Genomic DNA, 23,156 nt, shown 5'->3' with positions numbered 1-23,156 from the left:
GATATATAGTATCCTCAACCTCTTGAGTCTAGTACTCCTAAGTTATTACCTCTCTACTACTAGTAGGCCAAGTCAGATAAAAGTCTAGTTGGTTGATCCCAGATTCTAACAGAGAAGAATCTTGCCCAACAGACACTTACAGATTGTCAGGGAAGATTGTATGGCACTTAAAGACATATGACGTATATGTGATGTTCTTCAGGTTAAATTTATATAAAACCCTTTTCCTGTTCACTTAGTTAATGTAGTTATTGAGATCAATTACCTATTTTTATAAGAAGAAAAATATTTTCCTCCATAACTTCTTCCTTTATTTTTATCACTAAAATGCAAGCATGTGTCCCTATGGATGTTAGGAAAGCCAGAACCTTTGAATTGATACACTCATTCTATTGTTTTAATACAAATGAGCCAAGTTGAAGGGTATGATGCACAATAAAGAAGTCATTTATTTGTTCACCCCCTCCCAAGTTTAACAAAACAACTCAGATCTTGATTTTTCTCTAACTTGTAAAAATATGTCTTCCTGAGTTCTTGGTTCTCATGTCAGCTTGGTTGCAGGCCTAGTTCACACATGCATCTTACTGTCGCTGCAGGGCTGGCTCAGTTGGATGGTTTCTATAGTAGTATGTCAAGTCTCCTACTATGTGAAAGTTTAATTGGAACAGATGAATAAATGAATCAGAAAGTGATAGTCAGTTCTCCTGGGGCAAGGTTAATGTAGGGGCTCACGTTATTGGCTGTGGCCACCTGCAGCTCTTTCAGTAACTTGGTGATGTAGCTTAGAAACTCGTGGTAGCTCTGAATGGACAGATCAATCAATCTTGTGGAGTCGGCAATGAATTTTTCATAGTAATCATAGAATTGGTCTGAAAAATCCTGCAGTTTGGAACTGAACTGCCAGTGGTACTCAGAAATGGTTCCCTTCATTGCTGTGGGCCAGCTTCCAAGTGCTTCCTTTGCCATAATAGAAAGCTCTGCCATCTTCTCCTTCCCCTTTCCATTTATATCAGCAAGGATGCTCAGACATTCTTGGATATCCCTGGGCATGAATTGCTCAACTTGAGTTGTGATTTTGGAAGCAAAATCAACAGCCCTGGCACTGTGTTCAGAGTAGAAATCCCTCAGGATAACTAAGAGGGACTTGATCAGGTCAACCACCTTTTCTTCTACTTCATAATATTTTACTGTCCAGCCGACTATGCTTGGATCAAAATACTCTTCACGAAGAGCCTTTATGTACTGATGGACCTGCTGTAGTTTGTAGGACCCCTCCTGAAGTATGCTTTGAACAGAGTCATTGAACCCACTAAAGATAGGATATAGGTCTTCTCTTAGGAATTTAAAAGCATTTGGGACATATATTTTGAAGATCGTATTGATATAGTCAGTGAAGCAAGCAGATCCTTTGCTGTTTAGGCATTGAATTTTTTCTTCTATGATGTCTAAAATTCTCTCCAATATAATCTGAAGATCACTTAGTATTGCTGTGAAGTTAGTATTCTGGAGGGCTTTGGAGTACTCTTGGATTAAGTCTGATGAAATGTTTAAGAGCATCCTGTACTCCAGAATCACATCTGGTAGTTTCCCGGCTTTTGAAATAAAAGGAAATTTAAATTTTATGTCATTGATTAAGCCCAATTTCTCAACTAGGTCTTGGACATAGGAAAGCAGTTTTTCTAAACTGCCATAGATCCTCGAATACAGCTGAGACAGCGACTTTGCCGTCTCCCTCATGACCATCGTGCAGAGTTCATCAGTAGTATATGTTCCACCATTACCTGGGAGCTGGAATGTGTTGTTCTTCAGGAAACGAATGAATGAGTCAGTGAGAAACGTGACTGCTGTGTGGTACTTGTGAGTAACATATACTAGGCTGTCTACCACCGTGTCCTGGAGTCTTTCAGGGATGCTTTGGCCCTCTTGAGCCAACATTTCCTCATACAGATTCTGGGTCTTGCTTTTCCACTCCTGGTAGGCATCATGGGCTGCCTTCTGGAAATCCATGTTCATTTTATAAATCTTCTCTCTAGCACTTCCAGCACTGTTCTGCAGACTCCTCCTTAGCTCTGAAGAAGCATTTCCCAGGTAGTACTTATTGACATAATCATAGATAGCCTCTGTAGCCTTGGGCACACTGCTTTTCAGGGAGCCCAGCAATCTGGAAGCTGCCTCTTCTTCCCAATTAATTTTGATGTGCTTTTCATTCCCAGACTTCTTGAACCTCCACTCAGTTTTGAATATGCTGAGTTTTCTGTCTAGAGAGGACTAAAACCAGAGGGATAAATCAGGTGAAAAGAACATACTCACAATGACTCTGATTATATAATATACCACACTAAAGTTTCATTAGCGCTTAAAAGTAAAGACCAGAGGAGGGTCTTCCATATTCTGAAGGGGATTTAACCCTTCTTGGTTAGTTCATGTTTTTGTTTTATGGTTAAATAGGCCCACTGAGGTTAATTTCTCTCTATCACATGCTTCCTAGAGGATAAAAAGGTGTGTGTGATATCTACTTAGTGGCATTTAACACTAAAGACTTATTGGAATGGAAAATTGGGAGGAGGAGGAGGAGGAGGAAAAAGGTAGGAAAAAAACACATTCTAGAAAAAAGAAGAAAAAAGTCCAGCTCAAGAGCTCTAATTTCAGCATTCACCTGCCAAGCTAGTGACTGGCTTTAGGCATATCTCCCTGTAGCAATGTCATCTTTGATTTGGTCCCAGCAGAGCTTATAAATGACATCATATGAATTTAATCTACCTCAATCTAACAATTTCACTGTGGAGAAGAATTATGAAGCCTCAAAAAAGGAAAAATCCAGAAAATATGATTTAAAAACTGTATATGTGGCAGAGTTTGTCCATGTCTTAGGAGATGAGGTATTGACTCTTGTCTTTGCCATAAAATAATGGTGCTAATTAGGTCTCATGGGTGTGTCTAATAATTAATCTCAGCAAAGATGTACTGTAATGTTTTCAGAACAGTAGTACCTCAATGAAGACGTGTGGCTGACTCATTACTTGTCTTTCATCTAGTTTGAGAATCCTGTCTGAGAGCTGTCTAGAAGGAAATGATCATCTCTAGTTCTCTACTTGCTTTTGAGCATGTGATACTCATCAGCTGGGACCCACCTGAGGGAGGAAGTAGACATTCAGCTCCACACTCCGGTCATCTCTGCTTGACTCCAGACCCACAGTGCCTATGGCTGGGGAGGCTGCTGAGGCAGACAGACTTTTCTCACCTTCTTTGTAGTGCAGATGGAGCTCAGTCAATACTGGGCTGGTGATGTCAAGATGAGCTTCTCCCTCCCAGACCCTGAAATCAGAAAAGCAGATGAGTCATAACGAAATGGGGCCAGAGACGGCAAGCATCTCAGTAAGTTTTGAAAAGATTGCCAAGTGACAGTAAAACTTGCGTACCAAAGTCCGTTAAATACACCATCATCCTTGTACTCCACATTGAAGTCACGGTGTTGAAGTGTTCCTTTGTTCTTACAGATGAACTTATGATCTTCAATTTTGTGTGTTCCCATAACTGTATTGGAGAGATTTTTAGATGTCATTGGTACATCATTGTAAGTGTGTGTGTGTGTGTGTGTGTGTGTGTGTGTGTGTACTGAAAACTTAGACAGATACCTTAACCAATCACCTAACTTAAAAATTTAAAACATATCGTGTGCAATTTGTAGATTTAAAAAAAAAAAGTATTGTTTTTTTTTTTTATTTGTGTGTGTGTGTGGTAGTACTGGAGTTTGAACCCAGGGCCTCACACATGCTAAGCATGTTCTCTACCACAGAGCAATACTCCAGATCCCTATGATATTTTTATTTTAAATAAACAGGAGGTATTATTAGTCTTCAACTTATTACAGAAAAAAGCTATTTTCTTTAAATTTGTTCTTCAATGTCAATAGGTGTTCTAGTTTTGTTTTAAAAATATATGGTGGAACATATATATTCTCCTTTTCATTCTACGTTTTGCTACAGATAACAATTGTTCCTTTAATGCTAATTAAGTATGTAATTATTTACTCATAACTCAATTGAAAACACATAGTATCCAGGAGAGGTGGAAGAAGATTTCCTTACCTTTTAGCTCATACTCCAGAAACTGCCAGATTGAACTGCACGTGGAATCCAGGGTGGTTTCAACGTGATCTGCTTTGTTTTTCAAGCCAGCACTCCAAGTGACATTGTACACAGGAGAGGCCACCCCGACTTGGGTAGTCAGTGTTCCAAAGAAAGGAATAAAAATTCCTGCAGGTACAGAGAACTTGACGGATGGGATCTCAATGGTTTGCTCAGGCAGGGTGATGCTGGGCAGATCCGCACCTGCAATCATGTTGGCTATCTCATTCAGACCAAAGCCAGCACTGCCAACTGGAAAGCTCTTTGGAAGTGTGAACTGGGACACAGTGAACTGAACTTCAGGTATAGTTACCTCAAAAGCAGGAACGGAGGAGTCCTCTGGTTTAGAGTATTGTGTGAACACATCAATCCCAGGGAAATTTACCCTGGGGAGCATTGTTAGGTTGAGGGTAAATGGTGAGGTACTTAGTTTCTTATAGATTTTTATTCCACTGAAGTCATTTAGTTTCAGCCTTGGTATGATGAATCTATCAGCCAGTTCTTGCACAGGGAGTGAGAAGAGATAGCCATTGGGGTTTTTGGTATACACAAGGGATGTTGAAGCCTGAAGATACTGTCTCTTTCCATCCATCTGCAGGAGTTCCCGCAAGCTCTTGCCGTATGCTGGTAGAAAGATGGTTTGTCCTTCTGTGGATCCTGCAATATCAAGGCGTAGCTCTTCTTGGTTATTGGAGAACTGCACATTGTGCTGAAGGACCTGTGAATGAATCTGGGCTTCACTTTTCCAGACGACCTTCTGGTTCTTAGTATTGGCTTTCAGGGTCACTTCCTGGTCAAAGTGATGGAGCTCAAGAAGGGAACTGGGTTGACTCACATGAACCTGTAGAAGAGTTGACACTGTCCATGGGGAGAGCTCCAGGGTGGCTCTGCATGTTTGCCTTCCTTTTGTGAGAAAGAAGCTGCCTACCTGCAAATGGTTTTTAATACTGTGTTCCCATGTGGCATATATGCGTCGGAGAGTGGCTTCCCCAGCAAAATTTTCTCCTACTTCAATGTTCCAGATACCATCAACTACGGAAGCTCCTTGTAGCCTTACAGAAGACCGAGTACCCTTGGAATTCAGGTATGTGTTGGCCTCGCTGGCAACACTTCCTGAATACTCCTGTGAAAGGACAGAACCTTTGATATTTCCTTTGGTGGATGACTGAATGGAAAAGTAGGAAGTGAGACTTTCTAAGCTGAACTTGTGGTCGATACCTCCCTTAGCAGTGGAGTGCAGCTTTGAGGAGTTGAAGTCGTAGTTTAGTTCAATGGATGATGAGAGAGTGGGCTTTGACTTGGCATTTCCATTAAGTTCCTGCTTGAAGTTCATTGTTAAAATGGGAACATGGAGGCTTGCAGTTGTTTTCACAGATGCTTCTATGTTTTTCTTGGTTAAGCTAATGGTGCTGTCATGATTGCCCTTTACAAATTTGTTAGTGAGAGAGACAGCTATGGCCAGTCCTCTTTTCTGCGTCAGACGTGAAGTGCTCTCCAATTTGTACTGCAGGGCATCCGTGACAAATGAAGAGGAAGAGAGGAAACGAGCAACAATGTCTGACTGGTTATAAAGTCCAGCATTGGTGTTCAGCGTGATGACGCTTGACTTGAAAGAAAAGTCATAGGTAAAATTGCCCAGGGCTGGAATATAAATCTTGTCAATAGGGCTCAATTCCTTGAAATCTGGGAGGGAAAACTTGAGTAGATTCCTAGGGGCGTGAAGCACTGGCAGCTCCAGGGATGGCAACACTAACCTGTATGAAGGCACGATGACATGAGGTCCTGGCATTGTGACACTTGGGGTGCTTATTGCTTTGGGTATCACATGGCTGGAGGCCATTGTCTCTACAGCAAATGGAGACACTTCAATATTAACAAATGGGATAGTGAACCCATGACTTTGGAAGGTCTTGGGGGGCCGAATGAGGGAATTATCCGTTTTGTACTTATCAAACTTATTTTTTGCTTCATTATAGGATGTGGTAAGAAAATCTAATGCACTGTCTCTGGCTTTCTCAAATTTCCTGTCCCAGGAGTTGACATTGTTGAGAATAAACTCATAAAATGTGCTCAGAGGAATCTTAAAGGCATGCCTGTCTCTGTTCTTTTTATATTGAGCCTTTACACTTAAATCAAATGATTGCTTTGTTGTCTTCAAAAATTCTTTCAAGCCTGTTTCTTCCCATATGGAGAAATCCTTCAGTAAGGGAGTTGTGAGCCCTACATAAGGTAGAGTAATTTCAGGAATTGTTAAAGGTATGTTTAAGAAATCCAAGTTGGCATCTCCATTCATCCCTACACGGGCTTCCATGTTGTGTTCATTGTTAATAGCAGAAAAATTTTGGTTGTATTTGTACTGATTGAATCTAGCACCTGCTTGCCAGCTTGCTTGCTGGGCATGAGGGCTCAGAAATAGTTCATAGTTATTCAGGAAGTCTATTTTCCCAGTCAACTTTAGTGGAAAACTAACTTTCAAATTCCCTTCATTATTTGTGGATGCAGTAATCGTAAACGGGTGTGCCGAAAAGAAAAGAGAATTTTTCAAAGTCCCAATAACTTTTCCATGTAAGTCAGCATTGTGCTGCCCAGTCATTTCTGCCTTTGCATCTCTGAGCAGTACTGTTCCCTTGCCAGTTAGAATGCTGGAGCCCACGTGCTGAGATTCAACTTTCGACTCAACTTCAAACTTAGAATAGTTGAGGAAGCCAGATTCGTATGCCAGTTTTTGGATGACCCTCAGGTGCTTGCCATTTATGTTATTAGACAGTCCAAAAGAAGCAATGGGTCCTTCCACAGTGAAGCTAACTTTGGATGAATGTATGCCCTCATCTGAGAAGTTGGGACAGGCCCACTTCCATGACCCTGTCCCCGAAGAAGTCCATGCCACATGTCCAGCTTCCAATAGTGTCTTGATTTCATTGTTAAAGGAAGCCTTACTGGAGAAGTCAAGCCTGGGGATACTCAACTTGTGAAAGTACTTGGTGTGACTATCAAGGGTGAGCTGATTGTTTATCTTGACAATCATACTGTTATTAAACTCCACTGTATTTTTCTCTGTGTATAAACTGGCAACAGTGTCTGATTTTCCCTCAAAGGCCTTCCCAGAAAACAATATCTCACCCTCATGCTCCATCCTCACATGCTTACTGGAGAAGTTCATAGACTCCTTCAGGACCAGAGGGTTAGGATTTGGATTTAGCTCCAAGAATTGAGCTTGTGCTTCAAAATCAAAATTGAGAGCTTCGAATTTGGACTCTCCCGTAGCAGTGACAGAAGCCACAATCTCTGCCCTGTTCTGTGAAGTAGTTACATTCTGTATGTTGGCATTCGCATCGAATATAAAGAGGGGAGACTGGATCTTCAGGATGCCATGAAGTTTGCCAAAAGCAGGTATTTCAATTGTGTGTGAGAGGCGAGGAAGCTGGAACTCTGGTATGTGAAGATCAGGAACTTGAAAATCTTTGAAATTGACATTTGGGATTGTGAATTCTGGAACTGTGATTTCTGGTACATGGAAGTCGGGCAGAGTGAGTCTTGCAAGAGGGATGTTCACCATCTCCAGATCTCTCAGGTACACTTCTGGAAGAGGCCACTGTAGCTCACTGCTCAGCATTTGGTCAATAGTTCTGATAATCTTTGCTTTTATTTCCAGCAAGTCTATTGTAAAGGAGGGGATATGGAAGGTATTGAGGAGAGTGAATTCTGGGGTAGAAAATCTTGATGGGATTTTTACATTCTTCAACATTTTGAAGTTTATCTGAATCGATGGGATCCTCAAATCCGTCAGGGGGACAATGAAATCAGGAGTCTGAAAGTTAGCTTCTTGGAGAGCACGGAGACTGACCTCAAAGGCAGGCATAGTCCCCAGAAATGTTCGGATTTCGGGGACAGTGAACCCTTGTTCCACAAGCCCTTTTACACTCTCAGCCCAGTTTTGGATAGAGTATTGCTCTGCAAAATCTGTAATGTTCTTAGCAGTTAGAATCCACCAGTCAGAAATATAGGTGACCAGTGTATTGTAAACTCGGCTTACCAGGGATAAGAAGTGTTCAACTTCCCACTGAATGTCCATTTGATAAAGTCGGTCTCGCACATCTTCTAGAGTATCCTGGAAATGGGCTTTTATGTGAACCAAAGCATCCTGCAGCCAATCAATAAACACGGTTACTTTGGTGTCCTTGAGTCTTTCCAGATAGGTGGAGACCCTGGATTTCAAGTCTCCTGCCAGCAGTTTTAATGCTTCAGTTTTCTGTGGAAGTTCAAGAGCTTGGATTTCAGCATTGATTCTCCGAGTCACCTCACGTATTTTGCTGTTGGTTTCGTCGATGAACTGGTGATAGTCAAATGCTTTTAACATCTTCACCAACAGGTCAAGATATCTATTTAGTTCTTGGATGACATTTTTGAAAGATAATGCTTTCAGCCACTTGACAGTATCATCAATAAACCCAACAAATTTCTCATAGTAACCTCTTATCTCAATTTGTTGTAGCACATTGCTTAGTTTCTGAAGAGCCTCACCCAGGCTGTATCTGTGGGCCAACTCTACTGATTTATCCATTAAAACCTGGAGTTGCTGGTCTACATCATATTTCTCAATTAACTCATGGACTATAGCTCTAAAAGTATTGATTTTCTCAGTTACTTTAAAATCTTCAATAAGATTCCTAACAAAGTATTTGACACGCTCAATAAAGTCATTTATTCTTTGGAATAGAATTGCAGTTCTCAATTGAGCTAAATACATGGTGACATCAATAGCTTCAACCTGTTGTTTCAAGTCTGCAGCCAGCTGTTGAATGTCTATAGTCTGAATCTGTGACCTGAGCTGCAGTAGTTTCTCTTGTATCTGGATTCTGACTTGATATTTAGTATCCACATTTTGGATCCAAGAGGCTGCGCTACTGCCAATTTTGTTAAGATCAACATTTTCAACAAATAAATATAGGTCATGGATTGATTTTTCTAGATTTACACGGATATGATACTGTTCATCAAGAATTTTTAATGTTTCAATGATTCGATCAATGATCTGAGCAATAGCTTTTTTAAAATCCTGTGGATCATAATTATCTCTAATATACTGATCAAATTGTATCACGTATGTCTCAAGTTGAGAAAGTTTTTCATTGAAGTTGATTTTGGCACTATCTAATGCAATTAGTACATCATTGTCTGTAATTTTATAATTTTCCATAAAAGCAGTTAATTTTTTCTTGGCATTGGTTACTTGTCTCTCCCAGTCAGATGCATTCAGATAATCATGGATTTGCTGTGGAAGTCTGCTCAGGGCTGCTTTGTACTTCCTCACAAACTCATCAATATTGATGCGCTGCAATTCTCCCTGCATGGCTTCCAGTAGAGTTATAATTCCTCTTCGATTTCTCTCCAAATACTCTGGCAGGCTTTTAAAGAATGGGAGGCTGATGGTGTGAACATCCTGGTTCTTATCATACTTCACAAAAGCAACAATTGTGAATTCTTGGGGCTTGTCCACAGCATCCTTTATCTCTAAGTCAGTAAGGACATTGACAGGCTCACTGTGGAAAAACGGCACTTTAATTGGTGAGTACAGCCCAGAGAGGTCAGCCCGTCCACTAAACTCGACACCAATTTTGTCTTTAGTGTTGTAGGCTTCAAAGTCCTGGCTGTATACCTTGTCATTCAGTCTGGTCTTGAATTTCCAGGTGCTTGTCTGCTCAGCAGGTGTGAGCAGGGCACTGACTGTATGTTCAAGACCTGTGCTGATACTGCTTTTGTACACAAGATCATGGTTTGTGGATCCTTTGAAATCATGAGAGAAAGTCAGTGCCAGAGGTTCTGCTCTCAACAGAAACTTATTATACAGCTGCCCGGTGTGTTCTCCCCAGAGAGCCAATTTCCCATCTCCACTCGTGTGTGTGTCAATGCCCAAGTGGAATGGTGCCAAAACCAAGTGGAAAACATTGTTAAAGTGCAGTGGATCTGAATTATAGTTGGTGGTGACGTCAACAGAGGAAGCCAACCCATTAATGTCTGCCTTAAGCCGATGGCTGAATTCCACGCCCTGTACCTTGGCTACAGTGTCTGCTCTGTAACTTGCTACTATTAGGTCAGTATAAGAGATGGTATAGATGTGTTTTAGCTCATTATTTTGATAGGTTCCTTTAAAGTTGCCACCCACATTCAGCGTCAGTGGTGCCAGCCGTAACCTCCCATTGTTGGTCAAATCCAGAGCATTGTATCTCAAGTCACTGCTTAAAGTAGTTACAAAAGAATAGGGCTGTAGCTGCAAGTTAAAATTCTGCTTATAAAACTTGTCAGCACTGTAAATGTTGTCCATTTTTGAGGAGAAGTCCAGTGAGAGACCGGCAATGCTTAGGCTGTGTACATGGTTGAGTTTCATTTCAGCATAAGAACCCATCATGTCATTGGACAGCTTCAGCCCTTCTCGGCTGAGTTTGAAGTTGAAGATGTTTTTGCTGTCTGCACCCAGAATCATGGCCTGGTAAACGCTTCCCAACAAGACCTCTGTGAGGGCGGCTTTTCCATCGAGACTGAATTTTGCATAGTGTTCCTTGAAGCGGCCATTTGTTGATAGTTTCATGGACGCCCCAGAGAGGCCAAGCTCTGCATTCAACTCATTCTCCAGCAGCAGGGGGCTGTACTTCAAGTTGCTGGTGGCGCTGGTAGACAGTCCATCTCGTGCAATCTTTAGTGTCGCCTTGTGGGCGCCGGTATTAATTTGGTCAGTGCCCAAGATGTCAGCATTTAATTCCATACCCTGGGAAGTGACTGATCCAGAAAGAAGGGTGACCAGCCTCAGGGACTTGTAATTGGCCTGATGTTCAGAACGTAGCAATGCACTTTGCTTAGAGAATGTCATGTCCAGCTTGTTGGAAGCAGCGAAGTTCTCATACTGTCCACTGCTGTCAGATTTCAGGGTCAGCTCATAGTTTTCATATTTCAGGGAAGCTGTGTTCTTGAATATGCCCTTTTGCAGATCAGAAGTAGAGGTGAGGGAGAAGGTTCCATCCTGGTACACTCCCACTATCTGGTTGGTGCCCTGGAAGTAGGTGGAGTTAAACCTCATGTTGGATTCCCCACTCAGCTGGCCGGTGGTAGGATCTCTCTCACAAGACAGGCCATATTTGCCTTGAGCATAAAATGAGGATGCTCTGAACTGTCCATCAACCTTGATTTCTTTGACATACAAATGCTGCTTCTTTTTTGAGTCCAGGTGAACAGTAGCAGACATCTGTGGTCCCAAGGCACTAGATGCTTCAAATGTTAGTAAACCTTTTGAGACTGGGGTGTTTTCAAATTTTTCTACATGACTGACTTTGAATTTTGAATCTAGAAATTTGTGGTGTAGAGACCCATCACACGACAATGTGAATGTTCTCTGGCTGTCATATGTTGTTTCTCCAGATCCTAACAGAAAAATTAAAGATAGTGGTTAAATTAAGCAACAAATTTCCAGAATCACCTTTATGTTGAAAGTCAACAGGAACCTTATACAGCTGGGTGAATTGTAGTAGTGGCATTTGTCATGTATACATGAAATATGAAGTCAAAAGGCATTCCTTCAGGAAGTCTTCCTGGGTTGCTGCAGACCTTGTTGGGTTCCCTTATCAAATGCTTCCACTGCACCTCATACTATATAGTATATACTGTATCACAGCATTTCTTAAACTGAATTATAATTGCTCAGATATATGGCTGCTTTATTGTTACTGCCTAACATAGTATTGAACACTTACCATATGCTTAATAAATATTTTCATTAGTTGAATGAATAAAAAGACCTCCAAGTAGCAAGAAAAACATCTATAGGCAAGCCTACAGTCTTTCCCCCTGGAGCTCTCCCATCACGATGTGTGATATACTAGCTCTATGGACCCTTTACCTGAGCAGGCCTCACCTTGCACACTGTAGGAAAACAGGTCAAACGCAGCGTCAGCCTTCATGCGGTACTGAGCCCGAAGGCTGAAGTGGTCTTTGCTGGTGTTGCCACCAGTATAGGAGGCTGACCAGTTGTACAAGTTGCTGTAGACATTTGTGGAAAGGTCTAGAACACCCAAGAGAGGCACTTGCAGTTGATGTGTCTTGGGGATTGTAAAAGTGGGGATCTGGAACATCTGAGATGGCAGATGAAATCCCACAGACTTGAAGCTGAGGGCTGGTGTTCTCACACTCTCTGGCACCCTTAGATCTCTTGAAGACTTGCCACCCAAAGGCAAAGGAATGTCCAGTTTTATACTGTTCTTGTTCAATGTATATTTGACCCGGCCGTCGCTGAAGTGAACAAAGACAGTGTCCCCACAGTCAGACATTAAGAACTCAAAACTCTCTGTCTTATTTTTTTATTTATATTTTTATTTTTGGTTTTCCAAGGCAGGGTTTCTCTGTGTAGCTTTGTGCCTTTCCTGGAACTCTCTGTGGAGACCAGGCTGGCCTCGAACTCACAGAGATCCGCCTGCCTCTGCCTCCTGAGTGCTGGGATTAAAGGTGTGTGCCATTACTGCCCGGCCAAACTCTCTGTCTTGACTCCCCATTTCCCTAGCCTACTATGTTTTTTTCACCATCATATTTCTTATGCCTGGGGCCCTTTCCTTTTCCCTCTACCTGCCAAACACTTCTAAAACCCTCCCAAGAACCACCTCTGTATCATTATGATCCCTTGGATCAGTCTCAAAGAGTCCATCCTAATTTTATTTATATATCATTTATTGGTTCATTTGTTGGTATATATAAGGCCTATCTCTGGCAGAAAGGATGAAACCTTACCCAGTTTCTGTCTTCTCACTGTTTCTATTCTACTATTTTGCATATACTTCACACTCATTGGCTAAACCTAATAGAAGGAACTTGATATGGAAAAGAACACAGGTGTAAGAGTTCGTAAAGATGGATGGTAGTTTTAGCTTCTACCAGTTGGGAATTTATCTTAGAATTAGCCTCTCTGAGTCTCAGTAATGTTATTTGCATAGTACCCTTTCTGCTTAATCCCAGAAATGGCCTTTGGTATCAAACAGGGTTTGTAATCTTTTCAGTAAATACATGCAGCCAACTATGATGATGATCTATAAGAATAAAGTAGGTGGTATTTGTTATATTTGAAAAACCATTCATTGTACTACTGTAAAATGGGCAGGATGCTGTTTGTTTTGACCCCAGCATTTAGCAGGTGGATGACTGAGGACCAGTAAGGTCCTGTTCTATCGCCATTATTGAAGTTTCAATAGTAAGGAACACATTTTATCTTCAGCAATTTTGGTTCATTTGGGGCATGGGAAGACCTCAGCCTTGTCACAGTAATCAAGCATGTTCAATTGTGCTACTCAGCCACAACCTACCCAGGGGCCCACATAACACAGGGCATTTAGATTCTGAACTGTGAGGATTATATAGATCATCATCTTAGGAAAAACATTGTCCTTTTTAGCTCATGCTCCACTATTTTTCTATAAAATGAATAAATTAAACTATTACACAGCTGTTTGTTACCACAGAAAGGGAATGAGCAATATGGTTCTGAATTTCCTGTTAGGATTAAGGTATGTTGCTTACTGTCTCTCAGAATAAGTGCCTTCATTTAAGGCATAGTGGCTGTTCTGACCCTCCATAGCTGAGTTTGAATACCTTGCAAACCCAGGCTGTTATGGATGTAACACTAAAGAGCTGTATTTTCAGAATCTTAAATTATTTTCTTAAGTTCTCCATACTGGGTTGGTGTTCACATGGGGACCTCATTTTATGGTACAAAAAACACGGACACTTATTTTATAGCTGTTCTTTGTCTCCAAGTGCTTAAATAAATTTCTCTGAAATTTTTCAACAGGAAAGTCTAAATCAGGCTAGGGACCATGTTCCCATCCCTTTGCACAGTACAAAGATAATGCTCCCCGTTTTCCCCTCTCACCTCTTCAGAAAGAGGTTGTCTGGGAGGTGGAAGTCAGGCAATCCCATTTTCTGGAGGTTCAACTCCGAGAGGCCATTGAGGTGATCCTCTAACATCTGGGAGTAAGGAAGACCCCTGGATGCCATCTGAAACCACGTGTTTGTTACCTATAAAACAAGAGAGAGTTTGAGAGCAAGAAATGGGTCTCAGTGGGTCTCCAAGTACAATTAACGTGAGCTGCGAGTTCATGTTTGCAGGTCAGTTATCAAGCAGGGGGATGCCCTGAACGTTAGAGGTAAGTTACAGCAGAGTATGTATTTCCAGCGACTGATTTCTCTGTATTTTATTTTTACTCATTTATGTGTGTGTGTGTGTGTGTGTGTGTGTGTGTGTGTAGTCGTGTGTCCACATGTGTATATGTGCATGTATTTACAAGTGTGCGTGCAGGCCAAGGGCCAACCTCAGGTGTCCTTCATTCTCTAATACTGTTCGCTTAGCTTGTTGTTTTTAGCCAAGTTTTCTCCCTGGGACCTGGGGCTCATCAATTTGTCTGGCCGCTGAGCCCCAGGGATTCTTCTGTCTCTCATTCTGCTGCATACTTACAACAATTAATTTGGAACCCATGTGCCGGAAAGTCATGTCCGTCTGAGGGACTCTGTGATCCAGGAGACCATTGGCATACTCATGCAAAGTTCTAGGATAACTGGAAAGATCCACAGGGAAATTGGAGGCTACTTTTTTGGTATCTACGTTGGTTCCCGCGTTCCAGTCAAATTCGATTTTCTCGTTGTCTGAAAATGCACAGGCAACATGGCTGTCAGTGGTGTTAGGTCAGCCCATAGCTTTTACTCTAAGCAGCTAACTCTTAAGCACACAGTGCCCTGGAAAGGGCTCCCGTGACAGGAGGAACACATACCATAACGCCATGCCACTCTCTTGGAGACTGTTGAGCCATAAGCTGTAGCAGATGAGTCCATTTGGAACAGCAGTTTGGTGGGGGACCAGTGGGTGTGGATCTCACTCCTGGCTTCTGCTTGCCAACGTGGTATGGAGATGACACCTTTGATCTTGCCATCTACCCTTTTGTCATAACTATTGAAAAAGAAATCAGGTGGCATCGGTGACTTTTGTTCGTTCCAGGGAGGTTCCCAGCATTCAATTATTAGGAGTTTCATTTTTGGTGATAAAACCCAGACATGAATAAATCAGGTATCTGACCATACATAGACCAAACTCATTAACTTATAAAGCTGATATTCAGCATGGAGTATGGAGTTTGGAGGGAGGTATATAACTTATTTTCATCTTTCTCTCTAGCCTTAGCCAAGCAATTAAACCACTCAGAGCTATCATGTCCTTGCCAGTAAATAGGGACAAGGGACAGACAATTTTTTTTAATGCACTCAGCATGGTATTTGATAAATAGATAACAAGTGCATTTTAATTAATAGAAATATCCAACTGAACACGTGCAAAGGGTGAACATGTTGAGAACTGTATTTGCAGGCAGACTGTAGAACAGAGATTGCTTTGGTTTGGCCAGATGTAAAGCTTGAAGAAGAAAGCAAAGAGCCATCAAGGCCTCCAGTTCAGCTCAGGTCACTGAAACCTTTCCTTACCTCACATGGCCCACAAGAGAGACCTCAGTGATCTTTTTGTTCTGAATGTCCAGGGTGAGTTTGTAAGCATTTTTGTCCTTAGCAGATTCATCATTAATTCTGAGGATTGTCCCAAAGTCAACACCAAACCCTGGAATTAGGACCTCGCTGGATAAAGTCCTGCTTCGCCGATTGTACTTGAACACTGCAGTAGCCTCAGTCTGCTGTACTCCTGAAAGAGTATACGGGGGAATTGAGAGATATGTGCTGTGAGCCTACACAGAGGACCAAAGAGGCAGAGAAGAAAGCTGCAAACCCCTGACTACCATGAGTTTAAATGAGGACACACTAGTTAAGATGATTTTCCCCATTGGCCATGCTATTATCCATTCACTTAATTTTTAAGTATTTCCTGATGGTTTATAATGAGCTAGGCACTGTTCTTGGCACTGTGGTACCTAGCCCTTGCACAGTCCATCTTTTAGTGATCAATGGGGTCTGCAGACAGTGAGCAAATCAGTTACCCGTGCCAGATGACAGTAAATGTCACAAAGCCATGGGGAACTGGCTATGAGGAAAAGAATTAGGGACAAAAGAGGGGCCATTTCTTACCTGTTGGTCACAAAAATATCCCCCTGTTAAAAGGGTATGTGGGCAAGACCACAGTGAAGAGAGGATTGAATCATGCTGAGTTCTGGGTGCGGGGCATTCAGGAAAAGACCTGAGGTGGGGGATGCTCAGATGCTCAAGGAACGTAAGCTCTAATTCTTCCAAATACAATAATTATATGATGACGTCTCATATCACCCCATCATTCTTTCTTGCCTTTCTACCTCCCAAACAATCTCCACAGCCACTTATCATACTGTGGACTCATCTGTGCTGTTTTCTCTTTACACTATGGCTCTGATAGCCTGAAAACTTACTCAAATTCAAACACCTCCACCTCTTTCCTGGACTACAGAAATCACTTACACACTAGATTCTCTGTTCTGCCTCCTTCCCACCTCTTCTCAATCTGTTCCAACTTCAGAGTACTTGCACAGGCTAGCCCCTTAGCCTGCAACTCTTTCCCCTAGGGCTTATCTCCTCTCTATCCTGTCACATTTCCTTCTTTCTCTTTTCAAAAAGATTGTTGGGCAGCTGTGGCACACGCCTTTAATCCCAGCACTCAGTAGGCAGAGGCAGGTGGATCTCTTGAGTTTGAGGTCTACAGTGTGAGTTCCAGGACGGCCAGGGCCACATGGGGAAACCTGATCTCAAAAACCACAATGAAGACAAAAGACAAACAAACAAAATTTCACTTTACCAGTGAGAATTTTCGTTACCTCTTCATTTTACTATTTCAACCATCCTCCTTTCTCCCTGCCATGTATACGATTTCATAGAGCCTTCTGTACTGTTTCTGCAACCCCTCGACCCTGGTCTAACATCCTGAATACATGTTTTCTTGATTCCTCTAACTCCCATGAAGGTAAAGACTTCATTTCTAGCCTCACTTTTAAGAAAATGCCTGACATCTACTAAGAACTCGGGAAATATTTGTTAAATGTATCACCATAAAGCTGTCCTCCTTGTGAGTCCTGAACCCAAGACTGAGGCAGAGATGGAACAGCCTCATTGTGGATACCCACCTTCTGCTTGAACTAGGAACTTCAGTGTGTCCACCTTGTCCTCCTTTTGGAATTCATAGGTTGCACTGGCCAAATACTGCTCCACCTCTCCTGTGGGCTTCAGCTCCAGATCATACCTAAAGATGTCATCGCATGTCCAGTACACACTGTTAGCTCTTTTAAAGATAGTAATAATACAGCCTCCAACAATCCAGCCTCATATACCACAAAAATGCATGTATGGTTTTAATATCATCTATCTATCTATCTATCTATCTATCTATCTATCTATCTATCTATCTTTGTTTTTTTCGAGATAGGTTTTCTCTGTGTAACTTTTTCTTGGAACTCACTCTGTAGCCCAGGCTGACCTCAAACTCACAGAGATCTGCCTGAATCTGCCTCCTGAGTGCTGGGATTAAAGGCAAGTGACACCACCGCCCGGTTATCATCTTTTTTTAGGTGGTGATAGTCCTTAATGTTCTACATAATCTTTCCAAAAGCCCCAGGCAAGGGAAGTTCCCAGGATGTCCAGGACTTTTGGATGAGTTGAAAAATTGACTTGTGCCTTTCATGTTGAGTACAAGCCATGAGAATGGGGGAGTGGGAGGGGATGAAGATGAGCCCCACAGCATGGTGAGGGCTTTGAGCACACTGGTCAGCTTCACAAAGCTCATATCAGTGGGTGTGGAGACTCAGAAAAGGAATTGACAGATGGGAATATGTTGTGATCACCTCATCCAGTGCATGGAGAGCATCTGGGGGTGGAGGACCCAAAATGTTGACCAGAGGACTACCATTTAAAGTTCCCAGACAATGATGTGAGTGTTTAAGGTTGGTAACATGGGCTTGCCATCCTTGGCATTTTTCTTTTTGTTCCTCCAGGTAGAAGGTAAGCAAATGCTCGGTTGGCACTGAGTATCTCTCACCTTGTGTCCCCTGTCAGTGGGTAGTAGGAAGCAGACTCTGTGGAGCTGGCATTGGAGTAAGCCCCCGTGGTACAGTAGCTCATGCCAGTGAAGAAAGGTTTGCAAGTTGACCAGGACTGCCTGTTCTCAATCAGAGGAGGGATCATCTCTGTTTTGGTGGTGGAGACCAAATGCAGTGTGTTGCTGGTGAAGAAGGAACAGGTGGAGTTACTTTTGTATCATAAACTGAAATGCCTATTGTTGAGCATCACCATGCACCTGCCCCCCCCAACTATCTTCTATCCCTTTCTTCTGTTCACACCCACCGCACATTATTTAGTCTACTGAGAAACAAATATGAGTATAAAGAGCATCTGTAACATGATTGTAAGGACCCTTATGTTTCAGATGCTACACTGGCTTCTCTGCATGACATCCCATCCCTCCACTGCAGGCCTACGATTCCCATTTTACAGTGGGAAGAAAGAAAACCTGGGAGAGAAGGTTATCATTGGGGTTGGGTGTAGGAACTCTGTGTTTTTTTGCATGCAAGGTTTCTACATTCTGAATTCTTTCTACTGTCACTAAAATGCTCATGTTTTGGGGCCTGTGCACCCAATACCCTGACCTCCATCTGCATACCTCTTTATTTCCTTCTTAACCCATTTTTTCTCCTTTATAATTGGTTTTCTTCCCTTGCAGTATTCTCGCCAAACACTTTACACTGACTCCCCCTTCTTATGCTCCTGAAAATGCTTTCTTTGGCACTGCCAGTCCCTTCCTTGCTCCTTAATCAAAAGGTGTGTGTGTGTGTGTGTGTGTGTGTGTGTGTGTGTGTGTGTGTGTGTGTGTTTGTGTGTGGTTTATCTTCTTTGCCCCCTCAGAACTGTTTTATAGAGATGATCACTCATAATCCATATTAAGATATCAGAGTCTAACCTCTGAGAACTTTGCAACACTTTAGAGGTGTACTTCAAAAAGGAGAAAATAAAACTAATTCTACCCATGCTCTGGTTTCTTCTTTGGAATATGTGCTTTCTTTGGGATCCCCACGCCCTACTTTTGGTGGTGTCTTAAGCCAAGATTTGCTGATGTGTCAGTAGCTCTGATGCCAGCAGCACTCTGTCTAGGGGATGTCTACTTTGCTGTAACCCCTTACCACTGTTTGCTACCTATTCCCCTCTCCATCACTTGCTTATATTATCTGTGCTCTGGCCTGTGTTTCTCCCGTCTTGCCCTACCCTGACTATTGTTTAGCTTTGCTTCTACATGCTCATCTCTTTACTGGACTCTTTGGTCCATTTGATGTCTAGGTACCTTAAGTTTGTTGTTTCTTAAGACACCAAAAGCATCAATTCACCATTTCATTCCAAGCTGCAGCTTTCTCTCTCTGTTCCCTCTTCCAATGAAGGCCATACCACTTCCCTTTCTTCCTTCTTTTCCCTCCATAACCAGCCAGTCTGCACTCATTTTTCTTGCAATCGCTAGAGCTTCTTCACTCTGCCTTACCCCAAATGTTCCTCCAATGCAAGCCACTGCCTTTGCTCATCCCTAACCGAGCGCAAGTCACATGTCTCTTCTCCCATTTTGCTCCCCAGAGTTGGAGTACTTCCTCTAGAATGCCAGCTCATCTTATTTATACCCCGTTTCCCAATCCCTTTGGCTTCAGAAGGGGGCTGAGGAGGTTAGCCATGGTCCAGGATGGATGGCCCCTTTCTACCACAGTGCCCTCATGCTCCCTGTGTGACTTTACTAATTCAGCTCATTTTAGCGTTTCCAATCCTTTATCTTTCAGGACATCACATGTCCTTTCCTCACTGCAGGGACACACACTCCTTCCTCCTTTGCTTATGAACTCTGACATAGGCCTTCTAACAGATAAAAACCGGATTCTTCAGAAAGCATTCCAACTCCCAAAGTCTTCATGATCTATGATTCTACAGTATCCCAGTCCTCTGACTTAGCCTTGGTTTCATTACTGCCATTTCCTTAACTGTGTGCCTTCCCAGTACCATTAACATCTAGAAGACAAGGGTCCTCATGTATCTTCTTCAAGCTTGATACAAACCAGGCAATTAAATGCTATTTCTAAGCAAGCAAACAAATGTGTTGAGGATTCCATTGAAACCGGAACTCTTAATGTGAAACTGGATCCCATAATCGTGTGATTAGGAGTGTGGTGCATGTTTCATCCACAGAGTCAGCTCCCACAAACTAGCGTGACATTTGGTATTTTTCCTGGAGGAGAATGTTTCTTTACCAAATAGGACATCTCTGATACTACTATTTCTCCATTCTTAAAGTGAATGAGAAATTACACAGAACCCCACAGCCAAGTAACTCCTGACGAACCAGCAGATGTTCAGTGTCTACAGAGAGAGGCATAGGAGACTTTAGTAAAATATGTAAAGTAGAAGCAAAGGCAACTCTCTCCCATTTCACTGGAGATTACCCATCAGTTATCTAGCTTGGCTAAGTCCTATAGATACATACTCAATTCTCTCTTTCAAACAGGCCAGGTAGACCTTGGTGATAGAATTACCTGCCACTGAACAGCTTGATCGGCCTCTTTGGAGCAGGAAACATGACCTTCAGCTGTCCGGCCTTCAGGGCCACTCGAGCCTCCAGGCCTGACTCATGGAAGAAGTTGGTGTTCATCTGGACGCCACTCTTAGCAAAGTCTGGGATGATGATGCCCATATTTGTCACGAGCTCCACGGACACAGAAGGCTTTGCCACTAGCTCTGCCTGAGTCTGGAAGTCAGAAGATGACCCATTCAGTTTCACTCAGCACCTCAGAACCAACCCTGGCAGACAGCTCAACTTCTCTTTCTGACCTCTAGCAAATGCCTCTGCTAATTCATGCCACAGGGACCATCACTATGATCTGAGGAAGAAAAGGTGAAGCATCCAGTTTCCCCAGAGCTGGTGTGCATTTCCCAGGACTAGGAAGAGCCTGGACTAATGTTACTTTAAGCACTCCTGGATACAGAGATAACCAGGATCTTCATTCATTGAGAGGACAGCTGGGCTCTCTTTTCATTACTGTATCTCAAGTGGAGATGTCGAGAGGTAACACATGCTGGTAAAATCCTAAAATCTCTCCTAAAAATTATTTAATGCACCTTGCCTTAAGTTGGGGCATGTCGTAAACATGCATGCAAAAATCCCACCCAGAAGGAAAAGAACCAGTCATTGATTTGATTGTGATCAACACGGAGTCTTACGTTGGCTAATTCCATTTTCACTCCAGCCTTGGTCCCGGGGGTGATGACTCCAGAGGAGGACACCTGCAGCTGGAACCCTGCTCCAGTAGGGAGCTCAAAGCCATTGTCCATGAAGATGTAGTGAAGAAACAAGTCATTCTTAGACCCATCTCTGACGGCCTGTGCAATCTGCAAAACCAGCAAGGAGCAGCAATTTACAATAATCTGGATGTGGAGGGGGGCTGTGTTAAATGTGATCTCCTAAATGTCACACATGACGCCTCTTTATTCAGAGAGGAGCTAGTGCATTTTGACTAGCTCGGTGGACTGATGAACGGAAGTTCATGGTTCCTGGCATCAATACATTGGGGTATAAGCATTTCCTCTGGCTTGAATGTCTTGTCATTTTAAACTGCTGATTTAGAGGTCCCTAGCTGAACCTCACAGCTTTATGAACTTTAAGTATGATGTTTGATATTATTCTGCTCTTGTGAAAATCTGAATGCAAATGAGACTTTACCGGAAGTGGACTGTATAATGGTAAAGTAAACTTTTTGAAAAAAAGTGGCTACTGAGGCAACGTCTGCGTTAATATATATTGATTCTTGCTTTATTTTATACAACATTTCATGAAAGAAGTTAAGACTTGTGTTCCTTTTCTTTCTTCCTTTCACAGTGCAAGGGATGGAACCTGGGTTTTGCAATGCTGGGTGACCTCTGTGTCACTGAGCTAAATCCCCAATCCTGAGACCTCTGTTCTTAAAGACAATGTGATTATTTATCTAACCATAGGGCACATATTTGTATATTTTCTCCTTTTATGATAAACTTATATAAATATAACACAAATGTGGATAGTGGGTTACAGTTTGCTAAAAACTTTTATAATTGTTGTATCCTTTCAGTGTTTGAAAGAGCTGCCAGCATAGATTGAGGAAGATATACTTAGAATTGTTTCCCAGAAGGTCAAACTAATATTCTTGAAAGATATAACTGTTATGAATGGCTTTATTTCCAAATGCTGTCACTTTTTTAGCTACCAAGAATAATCCTTTAAATAGAGTTTGTGTGTATGTGGTGTATGTGTGTGTGCATGTGGTGTGTGTGTATGTGTGTGTGTGTGTGTGTGTGTGTGTGTGTACATGTATTCATATGTATGCAGATGCACTTAACTGCATGCAAGTGTAGAGGCTAGAAATCAATGCTGGGTGTTTCTCTTTAACATTTTCTGTTCTTTACAGGATCTCTCACTGAAGTTGTTCTTGTATTGTACAGGCTTCACCAATGAGCTCCCTGGATCTGCTTGTCTTTTTGTTTGTTTGTTTGTTTGGAGACAGGGTTTCTCTGCATAGTTTTGGTACCTGTCCTGGATCTCACTCTGTAGATCAGGCTGGCCTTGAACTCACAGAGATCCGCCTGCCTCTGCCTCCTGAGTGCTGGGATTAAAGGCGTGCGCCACCACCACCGGGTGATCTGCTTGTCTTTGACCTCAGCACTTGGGTCATTGTGGGCATGGCTGTGCCAGGCCTTTACATGAATGTCAGAGATCAATCTCAGGTCTTCGTGCTTGCACAACAACTACTTTACCTATTACCCATGGCTCCTTATCCTTTAAGACGGTGTGTAGATGTGTGTATGCATGCTTACATGTGTGCACTTGGAGGTGGGTGTTCATGTCCATGCACACATGCATGTATGTGTGTGTGTGTGTGTGTGTGTGTGTGTGTGTGTGTGTGTAGACCACATCAAGCTCAGATGTCATTCCTCAGGCTGCTATTCACCTTGTTTTATGAGACAGGATCTCTCAGTGTTACCCAAGCT

The 23,156-nt window shown here is 42.4% G+C and overlaps 1 protein-coding gene across 1 annotated transcript in view; it reads right to left on the bottom strand.

Moving 5' to 3' along the window:
- Positions 1-429: 429 nt before the first annotated feature.
- Apob (apolipoprotein B) overlaps positions 430-23,156 on the bottom strand; it is a 37,750-nt gene continuing 15,023 nt past the window's right edge. Inside the window, exons 17-29 of the mRNA XM_036171327.1 lie at positions 21,357-21,524; positions 20,672-20,883; positions 18,151-18,333; positions 17,243-17,358; positions 15,630-15,840; positions 14,927-15,102; positions 14,614-14,801; positions 14,032-14,177; positions 12,031-12,404; positions 4,089-11,540; positions 3,420-3,534; positions 3,132-3,315; positions 430-2,268 (exon numbers count right to left, since the gene is read on the bottom strand). Coding sequence (XP_036027220.1) covers positions 682-2,268; positions 3,132-3,315; positions 3,420-3,534; positions 4,089-11,540; positions 12,031-12,404; positions 14,032-14,177; positions 14,614-14,801; positions 14,927-15,102; positions 15,630-15,840; positions 17,243-17,358; positions 18,151-18,333; positions 20,672-20,883; positions 21,357-21,524 — 11,112 coding nt within the window. The 3' untranslated portion in view covers positions 430-681. The remainder of the gene's footprint in view (positions 2,269-3,131; positions 3,316-3,419; positions 3,535-4,088; positions 11,541-12,030; positions 12,405-14,031; positions 14,178-14,613; positions 14,802-14,926; positions 15,103-15,629; positions 15,841-17,242; positions 17,359-18,150; positions 18,334-20,671; positions 20,884-21,356; positions 21,525-23,156) is intronic.

The sequence above is a fragment of the Onychomys torridus genome, chromosome 21 (genome assembly GCF_903995425.1).
Source record: "Onychomys torridus chromosome 21, mOncTor1.1, whole genome shotgun sequence".
Taxonomy (NCBI): Eukaryota; Metazoa; Chordata; class Mammalia; order Rodentia; family Cricetidae; genus Onychomys; species Onychomys torridus.
Note: the sequence above shows the minus strand (reverse complement) of the source record. Positions and strands in the feature narration are given on the sequence as shown.